Genomic DNA, 13,459 nt, shown 5'->3' on the forward strand with positions numbered 1-13,459 from the left:
GGCAGGAGATTGTCAAGAGCTAGATGAAGACCTCACGATTGATGGCTGGGACAATCTGGAAACTGAAGCTTCGGCTCGGGACTTCGTTACCGCGGACGACAACGTCGCGACCTGTGGGCTGAGGTCTATTGAAGACTTGGTCAACGAAGCAAATGATTGCGAAAATGAGCCTGACAGCGATGGTGACAATGTGTGATCAGCCGCCGTCAACGGCAGATACTCTTCATGCTTTGGACGTTCTGCGCCGCACCGTAAGTGCCAGCAGCGTGAGTGATGAAACCGCGGCACGGTTTTATGCCTTTCAGGCGGAGCTTGTCCGTGAAATCAACAGCAAAAAAGTGCAGACAAGCATTACAGACTTTTTCGGCTGCAAGTAGTTTGCCATAATAAAGTTTGGTTCATTTTCAATTCATTCCCATGTGGAAGTTGACTTGTTTTGGATCATACGAATTCGGGATGATAAGAATATTTTGCGTGCTCCCTTGGAATTCGTATCATCGAGATTCTACTGAGAGGCAGTTGGCGCCACGAGTTCGTTATATCAAGGTCAATCGGCACGACATGTTCGCTACATGGAGGTTTCAAATACATGCACTTCAATGGGGATGGCATTGGGAAATCAATATCGAGGAATTCGCTACATGGAGGTTTGTTACATAAAGGTTTAACTAATTCGGATCTAACAATGGGCAGCCGCTGCACCATCAGATTTGCCATGTGTTCGGTGGTAAAATAAACCGCTTATTGCAATGGTGTCATTACATTATCGGTTATAACAATCAAATATGGTCATCGAAATCGACAAAAACGTGGACACACGGCAACCACAAAAGCGTGCGTACACGGACACACTGACAACGGCAATGCAGCAGACAAAAAGAAAAAAAGAAAATTGTGATGGAGTGCGTCAAGTCAATGAGTTGGTCAGGTGCGCCGGGGAAGCATGCATGCCCCGGAGACGCGGGGGAGGATGGAGCGCTTCCTCACTCAAGAGGTGGGAAGGCATAAGGCACTGCTAGGCACGGCTGTTCAGAGGGAGAGCTTTGAGTGCTCCCTCTAGAGACCGTCCGTGGCCTAGGAAACTCTCGTCTCTGCCTCTGCACGGTGGAGTAGTCTATTCTGAGGGTGCACTGACTGTGATGCGCTGTACTATCCTCTCCTATTTGCTTCGTCCAGGCCCCCACTTCGGGGTTGCATATGTTTTGTGGCAGGTGTGCAGCAGCATTTGTGCGTGCGTCTAGCGTGGTTCTGCTAGTGTGCCATGATCTTGCTGGCCCTGGATTTTCTGTGAACAGTAATGGAGGATTCTCCTTCACGAAGCGCGACACAATCTGTGCAGAAGAGGAAATGAACGGCAATACCGCTAGAAGTTGAGCAGAATATTGTATGTGTGCACTAGGACGGCGTAAGTGTGCAACATGGTGCGCAAGTGTGGTCTGATTCAACCGACAGTATCGACAATCATCCACAACGCGCTCAGGATTGAGAACGAAAGCGAAGCCAGTGCTGCCCATGCAATGAATGACGGTCGAAAAAAGGGTTCATCATGGGGCCTACAGAGATGTAGAACAGGCGCTCTACCAGTGGTTCCGAACGCCCGTGCAGCGAACCTGCTGATTTGTGGCCCGATCTTAGCGGAGAAGGTGAAGACTTTCGCATACCTCCTGCGCAACACCAGTTTCCATCCTGGTGATGGTTGCATTCAACGGTTCAAGGAGAGATATGGAATCGTCTACAAGGCAAGTCGTGGGCTAGGCAGGATCGCTCGATGTAGACGCTAGGCAAAAGTGGCCTGAAGAAACACCGCCCTGCATCTGAGAAGCATATGCGGATCAGGACTTGTACAATGGGTACGAGAGTGGGCTATTTTTCCAGGCTGCCAAAGGCGATTCCTTTAAGGGCGGCAAGCAAAAGATTGCGCGTGACCATTTTGTGTGCTATCGCGGACGGCAACGACAAGTCCCCTGCATTCGTCGTAGGGAAAAATCCAAGAATCCGTTTTCGTGGTGCTGCAAGGATCCCGCTTCGCTACAGTCGTAGCTGGAAAGCATGGATGACGCGCCAACTTTACCACGAGTGGCTGGTCGAGTTTGATCAACGGATGCAGCACGAAGGCAGGAAGGTGGCATTGGTGCTCGACAATTGCATTGCACACCAAACAGCTCTCTCGCATGTGGAAGTTTTTTTTCTCTCGCCAAACACCACAGCAGGCTTGCAGCCTATGGGTGCAGGCGTGATTGCTTACTTCAAGGTACTGTATCACCAACGTGTTTTGAGCAGGCTTGCACTGAACCTCGACATTTCTGTCCGAGAAGGCCGACCGGCGCCAGACTTAAGATCTCGCTCCTGATGGCAGTGCAGTTATTTTCGGAGCATAGGCAGAAGTAAGCTCCTTCACAGTCATGAACTGCTTCAGGAAAGCGGGCTTCGCGGAAGGTTGCGAAGCTCCCGCCAACACAGCGATGGCTGAACTTTGGTCTACAGTGAGCAGTAGTGATGGCGTACGTACAGAATTTCTACGTACAGTCGTGACAGATTAAGAACCGATAGATGAGGCTATCGTCGCAGCAGTCACTGGCGCAGAAGACTGTGACAGTAGCGACGACGGCGATGAACTGAAACCTGTGCAGGTTGAGTTTCTCCAGGAGGCTTTGAGAATGATTGACTCTCTGCGGCACTTTGTTTTCGCTAAGAATCTTCCACAGCAATATGCTCAGCAGTTGGATGTCCTGCAGAAAGATGTCGGCCAGATTGCTGTGAAACAGACGCTTATGGATTACGGGTTACTTTAAAAAGTGTAAGCTACCTCGTCCTCATTAAATGTGTAATTTATAATGTTTTTATTTCGGCCTAACCCGGCTATAACAATGATATTTCCATGGCACTTCAATATTGTTATAAGTGGGTTTGACTGTATTTAAAGCTGTAAATGGATGCTTAACCTGTTGAATGAATGTCGATTGCATTCTCCGCATGAGTCTGTGCTACCTCCCGCTGTATTTGCATGTTCCAACTTGTCAGCCATGTTTGTTTACATTTATCAGATTTATGGGTGACTTTTTACTTGGCTTGGATTTTGATGGGTAAAATGCTGCAGCACGGCCAGAAATAATGTTTTATTCTTAAACACTGTGCAAGAAAAGTTGAATTTGCTTGAAAAGGATGAAGATTTCAAACACTTCTTGTGTTCATTGCTGTCCCTTAACTGTAGTAAATTTATTTCACTGAGATTAATTGCCATTATTTGCGGGTTACATATGTTACTGTGCGGCACCGAAAACAGAGTGACTTTGCCTTCCAGTGTGACAGGAGTGTTTTGGAATCTCTAAACCTCTCCAGCATTGCAGCATCTAAGTTTATGCTTGAATTTCATTATGCAAGACTGGCTGTAGCTTGGTGTTTTGCTGTCGAAGCTCTAGCTGCAACATGAGACTATATTCAAATGCACAATAAAAAGAAAATGTATATATACATATGGGACACACTTAAACTCTGCCTTTAAGGGCATGACTGACACATATGAAGCCCTGCTTTAACCAAGCCGTAGGAACGTGCCTGCATTGCCTAGCAGTTGTGATTGCAAGGGCCCTGGCAGGCTGATCCTGATATCACCCTTCCATATGGAAATAGAGGTCAGCTTGTAGCTACTGTGAAACGTGTCAAGCAACCCTACGTCCAGTCACTCCGCAGCCATGTCGGCTGCCAGCTACCACCTTTCAGTGCCATGCTCTTGATTTTTCGCTCACAACACAGTCGCGGATGTCAGATTTTTGGTCTTTAACGCTATTGAGTGAAAAGATAATTGCTATGTTTTAAGTTGAAAAGCTTCTACAAAAAGGCAGTACAGTTGAATTCCACGACAACGAAATTCGTGTTGCACGGAAAAAAAATCGTTATCGCGGAACTTTGTTGTCGCAAAATTTGATGTGACACACAAAAAGAATTGCCCAAGCAGCAGCAAATACTTTTAATACCAAAAATTGGTAATCTTGGCTTGCTTGCGCTTTGCGGCGAGCAACGCTATCACACGATGTTCACATTCAGTCAGCAAACTCATTGCGACGTTGTCATCACCAATGGCAACAAAACTCCTGATGACATCAAAAGTGTCGCATCACCTATGAGGCGATTGTAGCAGCGGGTGCATCCTAAAAGTCATCTTCGTCATCGGAAGAGTCCTCCTCATTCCAGGCGGCTTTGGTGATTGCTCATCACTCAATCGTGAACTTGCTCACAAGTGTCAGCGCCGATGTACTCGGCGAGCTCGAGGTTAGGCGGCACGTTTTGCATTTTTTCCAGCCTTGTCCAAGCGGCCGTGATGACTGCTCTTCATCGTCTGAAAGTGCTTCTTCAGTAATGTTTACTGGTAGAGCTTAGCAAACCCAGCGTGCCTGAATCTGTTCGCTATTATTGAACGCCTCGATGTGCTCCAGGCAGCAGACATCATTTGCAGCGCCATGTACATATCCATCTTTGTTTCTCGTCTGGTTTAAGAGCAGCTGCTCAATTCACCTTGTGTGGTAAGCACGCTTCAGGCTAAGGATCAAACCCTGGTCGAAAGGTTGTAGAACAGACGTGCAATTCGGAGGAAAAAAGCTGAGCTCTGTGTTAGCTTGACTTCGTTGGAGTGATGCGCTGAACAATTGTCAAGAAGCAAACAAACTTTCCGACCCTGCCCCTTTATGTCACGGTCGAACGCCACCACTCATTCGGTGAAAATGGTGCGGTTCATCCATGACTTTTTGTCCGCGACGTACTGCACAGGTAGGCTACGGCTTCCCTTGAAACAGTGTGGCTTAGCACTGTTTTGATAACTGACGCTTATCGGAGTCATCCATGTTCATGCAAAGCAGCACTATGACACGCTTTTTACTGTTTGCCGTATGACAGTGCTGCCCGATTTCGAGCATCCTGGCTGGCAACATCTCGTAGAACAGCCGGTCTCACTGGCATTGTAGACATCTGCCGGCACATAGTCACTGAAAATGCCAGCCACATTGCTCGCCTTCCAAGCATTCGCTCCGTCGTCTGCCAACATCGATTCGCCGCACAGCACTTTTCCGACAATGTTATGGCGGATCTTGAAACAATTCAACCAGCCAATGCTTCCTTTAAAATTGTCAATGCCGAGTAGGCACACATAGTTCACGGCTTCCTGCTGGACGATGCTCCTACTTAGGGGGAAGTTCCTGGCCTGTGCTTCAACGAACCGCGCATACACTTGTTTGACCAGCTCTTCATAGAGTGGCTGCATAACCTTTTTGTGCTTCGAGGACGTGCCTGAAGCAAGTGCCTTCATTGTTTCTGTGTGTTGTGGATAGCGAACTTGCAGCAATTCCAAAGCCTTCAACGATGGCTGCTTTCTGCTTGGGTGATGATTGCGCTCTCTGCTCGAGTGAAAGGATTCTACGCTTCTTCGCTTGCGTTGACATAGTGTCCCGCAGGTGAAAGCTGGTTGTCATTGTAGGCACAGGCAGTGAGCGACGCAACCACGAAACAAGGCCAAAATGGCGGAACTGGTGAAAATACAATTACAGTCGAACCTCGATATATCGAACAGCGCGGTGATTGCAAAATAGTTCGATATAGCCGGAATTCGATATACAAAATCACATAGAAAACGCGTCAAAAACTAGTACAAATCAATCAATGAACCAATCGTGGCACAGTGGCGCAATAAATACTCACTTGAAGTTTCAAACAAAGTATTTATTCCTTTGACTTAAAGTACTGTAGCAGCGTAGCTTGCTTCAAATTGGCAACCGCGTACTTAACCACTGCGTCCTCAACGTAGTCTAAACGGTCCACAAGCGATAGTCCAGCGCCTTCTATTGCGCCGCAGTAGCGGCGTACAAGGTCCAAAGCACTACAGCCTCAGTTGCAGTCGGGAGCGGGGCAGCGCTTACGGGATCAACCTCTGCAGCGTCTTCGTTTGGCCGCTCAGCAGTAACTTCCGCCGCAATCTCTACATCTGTCAACTCCGCCACTGTTCCGGTGCTGTCATCACCGCCAACGAAGTCATCAATGCACATGCTGTGTGGCTCAGCACCGACAAAGCGCTCCAACTGGCTCCAGGTTTCTTCGAGCTGGCATTCTTCCTCTGTGCCGTCGTCCAACGCTGATTCTTCAGTTGCTTGCTCGGAAGCTTCTTCAATGCGGCTTACAAAACCTGCATGCCGAAAGCAGTGAACTACTGTCGACTGCTTGACGCTGTCCCACGAGGCTTTCAGCATTTGAATGGCACCCAAAAGGTCTATCTTTAGCTCTTGGCCCATCCGCAGCTTGAGAAGCAAAATGTCGATCAGCCGACGTTTATAAATGGATTTGAAAGCGCGAATAATGCCCTGGTCCAATGGTTGCAGCTTCGACGTCGTGTTTGGCGGCAAAAACTTAATTTCAATGTTGCTCAGCTGGACATCAGTGTGGTGTGCTGTGCAATTGTCAACGATGAGGCAAACCGTCCGGCCTTGACGCGCCAGCTCAGAGTCCCATGCCTTCAACCATTTTTGGAATATCTCCCGAGTCATCCACGATTTCTTGTTCCATGCGTATGTCACCGGAACACTGGGGCAGTTGCGCATGCATCTCGGGGTTTGGAACTTGCCTATGACAAGTGGCCGCAGCTTCGTGCTGCCGTCCATATTCGCAGCCAACAGAACTGTAATACGAGCCTTGCCTTGCTTGCCGCCGTGGCACTTGTCTTCGCGCGTGTCGAGCGTTTGTCGCGGAAGCATTTGCCAGAACAGGCCCGTCTCGTCAGCATTGAATATCTGATTGGGCTCATACTTGACGAGAATCTTAGGCCACTCTTCTTCAAGCCACTTCTTGATCTCGCCTTCATTGGCGTCCTCACTTTCCCCCGAGACTGTCTTCCCGACAATGTTAAAGCGGGCCTTAAAACGTTGCAGCCAACCGCTGCTGGCATTGAAGTTCTCGGCACCGAGAATGAACGCAAAGTTCTTGGCCTTCTGTTGTATCATCGGTCCCGATACAGGAATAATCCGGGCCCTTGCGTCGATGAACCATTTGTGCAGCGCCTTCTCAACGTCTTCAAAGGCAGCTTTGCGCACCCGCCGCGCGCCTGAGTGCTGGTTTTGTTCTGCCTTGGCCTTTATGTCACTCTTGTTTTTCAGCAGAGTGCTCAAAGTGCTCCTCGGTATGCTGAAAGCTTCGGCGACGCTTGACTTTTTTTCACCATTTTCAACGCGGCGGATCACTTCCAATTTCGCAGCAAATGTCAGGGTCGTCCGCTTCTTCGCGTTTGCAGCCATCACAACACCGACCACGCCGTGACAGGCCTAGGCCACCTAGGCTGCCTAGGCCACACACGATAACAACGACTGGCGCAGCACAAGTGGCGGCGCCGAGACGCGGTTAGTCGTTGACAAACTAAATCAGGCGAGCCACCCTAGCCCGGCCAAGCCGCCGCGTACATACGCCGCTACGTTCAAATGGCGCCCTCGGCGCGACCGATGTATGCAGCGATCGTGCGCAGCAGTCGGGAACGCCCATCGCGCCGCCGCTATCTTCGAGGGCGTTGAGGGAAAGCTCGCCTCCTGTCAACAGAGTGCACATGGTTTGGGGTGGCGGAGTTCGATTTATCCATTTGGCAACCGATGCCGTTCGAAATAAAAAATTAAAAATGCATGCGATTTTCCGCGTGATATAGAAAGTGTTCGATATAATCAATAATTCGATATATCCGTGTTCGATATATCGAGGTTCGACTGTACATGATTACGTGCTGACTGTGGCTTTGAATTTTACTTGGACTTCTGTCTATCCAGTAAAACGTGTTTTGGTTTCGATTTTGCTCGCTAAAATTTCTTTGAAGTGGAAAAGCACTGCAAAAATGGTTCATTGCTCAGAAAAATTTAGAACATTAATTCCTATGTGATACCTGACGGGGAATAAAAAATTCTTCACTGCCGCGTAAATTTCGTCATGGTATTCATTGTAGCAAGATTCAACTGTAAATGCTTACTTTTATGTTCATAGTGGCGTGTAAACGTCTGCCTAATTGTATATCAAGATGATGGTGGCCACTTCCAACTTGCCAGCTGGCAGAATACGTTGTTCATGCATGCTACTACTAGTATCCATGGACATTTCTATGCATCATAGTGTGTATAAATTTGTGCTATTCTTTGATTCACTCGCAGTTTTAACAATGCATTGTTGATTAGAAGGTAGTTGAATGTAAGGTGGTTAGGGTGTCATTGATAACGTGGGGAGAGGTGCGTTCAGCTGCTGCTTGAGCAGAAAGCATGAGTTTTACAGTCCTTTGTTGCTTTTCCTTCTTCAAGCCGCGCTGAGGAAACTCGGCGTCCCATCAAGCGTCCACTCGTGCCTGATCGAAGGGAGGAAGACACGTTTTATGCAGAACGAAGACGATCCCATCCATCTAGGTGAGAAAAACTTGCTGATGTACTGTTTGTTTCATTACAATATTGTCAAGAGGATCTTCCTACTTCGTGCCTGCCGATTATACTGTCACAGTTGTGCCCATGTTTTGGGAAACAATTTTGCAAGTCTTGCAGTAATTTATCTTGTGGCTTAAATTTTTGTATTTCAAAAAGTATTGACAAGTGCTCAAGCATTTAGTGAGTTTACTGTTACAGTAAAGGCTCGTGTGGTTGACATTAAGGGGAGACCTGGTCTTAAGCCTATTTCTTTTTTTATTTATAGACAGTTACACCAAACTTTCAGAGTTAGTGTATTTTAATGTTCTGATCCCAGAACTGCAAATGGTTTTCTTCTGTGAAAAAATAGTTTTTGATACAGCAAAGAAAGCCTGTCTTTTGTTTGGAGAAGCCTGGGTCATAAACAATGAATCTTGTAGAGAAGATTTTTATTTACAAATGATCTAGTCACCAAGGAGTGCAATAAGACATAAAATATTGGGATAATTTTTTTAAAAGTTACAGCTTGTCAAACCTGAAAAGACAAAAAGCTCATTTCGGCGATTCGGGCAATACTAATAGCCGATGTAGAACAAGAGATATCACTCCTCCAAAATGCAGAATGTGTCAGAAATGTAGTTTTGGAAGAAAAATGTATGGCAAATTATTGAAGTACCAAAGCTAACAGCAACACATTAAAGTGGGTTCTGACTGGTGTCCGATGTCGATGCGTCATCTTCCATCGATATAACTGCCCTTGAAAGAAGGAAATTACCACTGAATGGAATGTACGATCTGGAGACAGGCACCAAGACGGGTGTATTTGCGTTATGACCCCGCAAAGTTGGAGCTGAAGCTCTGGCATGCGACCGTCATTCTCTTGCTCATGCTGTAATCGTAGTAGGCGTGTAACTCAAGGGATGCCATTCATTGCCTGAAGTTGCCTATGGAGTTTTAGAGAATCAGAAAGATGATAGAGACATACCGTATTTACTCGCATAATTTGCACACTTTTTTTTCATAAATTAAGGCTTCAAAAAAAGGGGTGCGAAAATTGCGCAAAAATTTTGCGAACTTGCCTTAAAATCTCACCCGCAAAAAAAGATACAGCTTGCAATATACTATATCCAAAAAAGTGAGGCATCATATACAAGCAAAACACTTTCCTTTATTAAGTGCTAGTACTTTGTCTAGTCAGAGTCGTTGCTGGAAAAACTGGATTCTGAGCCATGGCTGACATCATCGTGGCCATCATAACCATCGTCGCTGGCATCCCAAATAGCATCATCCTCGGTTCCGTCAAGTGCATTTGACAGTCCAGTTTTTTTGAAGCTCTGCTCCACAATGTTGGGAGAGACCCTGTCCCTTGTTGCCAGTATCCATTCACAGTCTCCAAAGGAGGCCTCTTCATTATTCCAGTGGGAGTGAGATCGTGTTCTCCGCTGGCCATCCACTCGATGTACAACTTCCGCACGTTGTCTTTAAATGGCTTGTTAATGGAGACATCCAACGGCTGCAGGACTAATATTAGGCTGCCTGGGATGACAGCCAGGTTGGTCTTCATCTCCTTCAACTTCTGTTTGACACTTGACGACATGGCCCTTAAGGGGGGACGCGACCTTTGAAAACCGAAAAATCGCTAAAAAGTCGATTTTTGGAAGATTATATATTCCGGTAGTATGTCTTATAAACGACCATTTCTGTAATTATCAATGCCCAGCTCGCCGTAAAAATACTCGAAATTAATTATTTAACAAGCGGCAGCAGCCGCGGAGCAGCGAGCAAGCGCCGAAAATTCCCAAAACGCGCGCGCACCATTCCTCTCCCGCCGAACTGAGCGCCGCCATCTTGGTCTTGTTTTGTTTGTGAATTCTTGCGCTTTCTTCTGGCACCATCGGCGGCAGCGGCGGCGGCGCGGTCGAGGCGTGGCTTGCTACCGATTGAGAGCCTCGTGGCGGCTTTCAAGTTTCCCGCGCTCGAATTCAAGGCTGCGATTGGGCAAAGCGCGCGCTCCGCGAGAACGCGGGGGATCGGGCAACTACTATTGGCTGCTGCGGTTGCTGACGCGTCAGTCTCCGCCTCCCCGCGTCGTCTGCTACGGCTCTTTGTTTGCTGTCGTTGTTGGCTGTCTTTGTACTTCGTACGTTCTGTTCACCTTTCGCCATTTTTGCGATCGCTGGATTTACGATCTCTCGTCGTGCCCTCTGAACGGTTTCGTGCAACATGTTAAACGTTGTGTGGTCGCTCACGATGCCTCGAGGTGCGACACGCATTCAGTGCAGACTTGGCTAGCTTTTATTATTTTTTCGTTTCGGCGCTTATGCCGTAGAAGATAACCCGGGAAGTCGCATGTCGCATTTGGGCCGCTCCTCGTTCCTCCGGCGAGATGCCGCGATAGATAAACCGGGAAACCGCTTGCTGCGTCTGCGCCGCCCCCACCATGCTAGGGCGAAATGCCGCGGGGGAATCGGGAATGCCGATTGTCGCGGCTTGCAGAGCTCAGGATCGACGGATCTCAGCATGTGGAAAGTGGTCCGCGGCACCAAGGCGTTCGCTGTAGCCGAGATCGACGGAGCGCCATAGCCCTAATGTATATTTTGGCGGCCGCACCGGACTTGTTTGTGATAATTGCGAGTGTTCGTCTTAAGTGGGGCCGTTATAAGTGGGCTCGACTGTACCTGAAAAAATTTTTGAGGGCAAGGCAAGCCCATGTATTCAAAATATTATGTCTGGAATTGGTCATAATTAATTTGGTTAATCAACATAGGTCTAATTGATAACAAAAATCCAATTCTATGCTATTTTTCAGCAAGAAAATTTAGAAAACGAGCTTTGTCTTGCCCTGAGGAACCTATCTAGGAATCAGCATGACAAATTGCACAATGCCAGTGCCTTTCACAATTTCTCCAGGCTTGATGTAAAGGACCTATTCGAACCAGCTTGATATGCTTCTGTAACTTGAGAACTAGCGTGCACAATTCTATGAAACTTGGTGGTATTTCATTTGTTAATGTCATGAGCCTGTCTTGAAAATTTCATCATGATAACTTGAGAAACAAAAAAGTTATTGTTCTCTCAACCTTTGAGAGCCATTTTCTCAGAATCAATTTTTTGCACGGTGTGGCTGCTAGGGAAAGTCATAGCTAAAGAACCGCTTATTGGATTTACATGAGGTTTTTTTTGTTATATACGTAAGTAAAATTCTGAGGGCAAGACAATTCGTTTTTTTTTCAAAATATTTCATGTGTAATTAGGGGCAGTCAATTAAAATATCGTTAAGTCAGGTGTAAATTTGAACACTAAATTTGGGGCTGTACTAAAATTTTTGAGAGGAAATTTGGAAAAAGTGAATTGTCTTGCCCTGGGGAAACTATCCAGGAATGACCATAACAAATTTCACACTGCTAGCACATTTTGCAAATTCTCCAGGCCCGCCCCTAGGGACCTATGTAAACTATCTTGATATACTCCTCTAACTTGAGAACCGATGAGCCCAGCTCCATGAAACTTGGTAGTTCTTCAAATGTGTGTACTATGAGCATACCCTGAAAATTTCATTCAAATACCTCAAAAAATAAAAAAGTTGGTGTTCAAGGGTAGCCTCCCCCCTTAAAGCTATCAAGGACCAACATTGATGGTAGTCGCAAAAGAGCGCCTGGTTGCATCCCCCACACAGTGTCCAGCCAGTCGAGCATTAATGCCTCGTTTATTCACCCTTTTTCGTGGGCACAAACATGGATGCGTCCTTTCACTTTCAATTTCGACGTCGTCTTCCGCTTAAATATGACGAAGGGTGGTAGTTTGCGACCGTCAGTGGTCACCTGCCAGCATTACAGTGTACAGCTACCTTTCGCTGCCGGTTGTTTTTATGACAACAGACGAAACTCCCTTTTCGCTCACCGTGATGTTGGGTGGCATGTCGAATGTCAACAGCGTCTCGTCGGCGTTCCCGATCTGGCCTGATGCTCGCGAACATAACGTACGAGTTCTTCTTCAACGGTGGGGAAGTTACCTTTCTTAGGTCTCTGAAATGCTCTCCTTCCTGGGCTTGCATTTGTTAGCTCTGCCTTCTGCTTTCGCCAGTACTGCAGGTGGCTTTCATTAAGCTTGTACTGCCTGGCTGCGGCACAATATTCATTTTCTTTGGCAAATTCAATCACGTGGAGTATAAATTTCGCCGGATAATTGTGGCAGCCCATTGCAATCGAACAACCATATGTCAAACCACTACGCACAAAGCCGAGCCACCAACAACAGAGATGGACGCGCCAGACGCACAACGAGCACTACTGCGCCGCGGCTTCACTTTGACTAGGATTACTTTGGCTTGGCTTGCTTTAACTTGGCCTTGGCAGTGTGCCGCACCGATGCGGTCTGCTTGTGTGTTCCCGCGTGCATGCTGGCGTTTTCGCGCACTGAGGTGCGCAAAATAGGCAGTCAAGTTTTTTTTTTATAGATCCAGGTAATAAGTTACGGGTGCACAAATTGCGCGAGGGCGCAAATTATGGGAGTAAATACAGTAGTCATTGGCATCACAACCTACTCTGCAGTTGAGACGCTGAGCTCAATTGAGAAAGAGCAGTTCTTCTCGGCTGTACGTCTCTACTCCACTGCAGCATGTGATTATATTCGCCACAAGTTCCCACTGGAAGACTTCAACCTGAAGATGGCTGAAGTTGCCCAAGTGCAGGCGCTAGAAACTGCTTCATTCAGCAGTGTACTTCATTTTATTCAGGCGTTTCCTGCTATTCTGCCCGAGCAGAGTGGTGAAATAAGAGAAGAAACAATTGATGCACTTGATATGGAGTTTTCCAACTTGCAAGCTTACTATATTTCAGCAGACATACTGAATGAGCCAAGGTGCGACATACAGCGGCAATTGGGAAGCATTCGAGATATCGAGGGATCGCCCAGATTCCACAGAATTTTGATGGTTATGCTGGGCATACTCTCCATTCCCCACAGTAACTCTGAATATGAGAGAATATTCAGCTCTGTCAACAGAGTTTTGTTCACCTTTCTCTGAGAAAACTAGAAAGTCTGCTGATAGTGAAAGG

General features: G+C 47.1%; 1 protein-coding gene across 4 annotated transcripts in view; it reads left to right on the forward strand.

Annotated features, from left to right (window-relative positions):
* LOC146185011 (uncharacterized) overlaps positions 1–13,459 on the forward strand; it is a 44,542-nt gene that overhangs the window by 25,916 nt on the left and 5,167 nt on the right. For all 4 annotated transcript variants that reach the window (XM_084605964.1, XM_084605965.1, XM_084605966.1 and 1 more), the window contains one exon: positions 8,307–8,408. In XM_084605964.1, the coding sequence (XP_084462090.1) occupies positions 8,307–8,408 (102 nt within the window). The remainder of the gene's footprint in view (positions 1–8,306; positions 8,409–13,459) is intronic.

The sequence above is a fragment of the Amblyomma maculatum genome, chromosome 6 (assembly GCF_055883805.1).
Source record: "Amblyomma maculatum isolate TAMU_Amacu chromosome 6, ASM5588380v1, whole genome shotgun sequence".
Classification (NCBI taxonomy): domain Eukaryota; kingdom Metazoa; phylum Arthropoda; class Arachnida; order Ixodida; family Ixodidae; genus Amblyomma; species Amblyomma maculatum.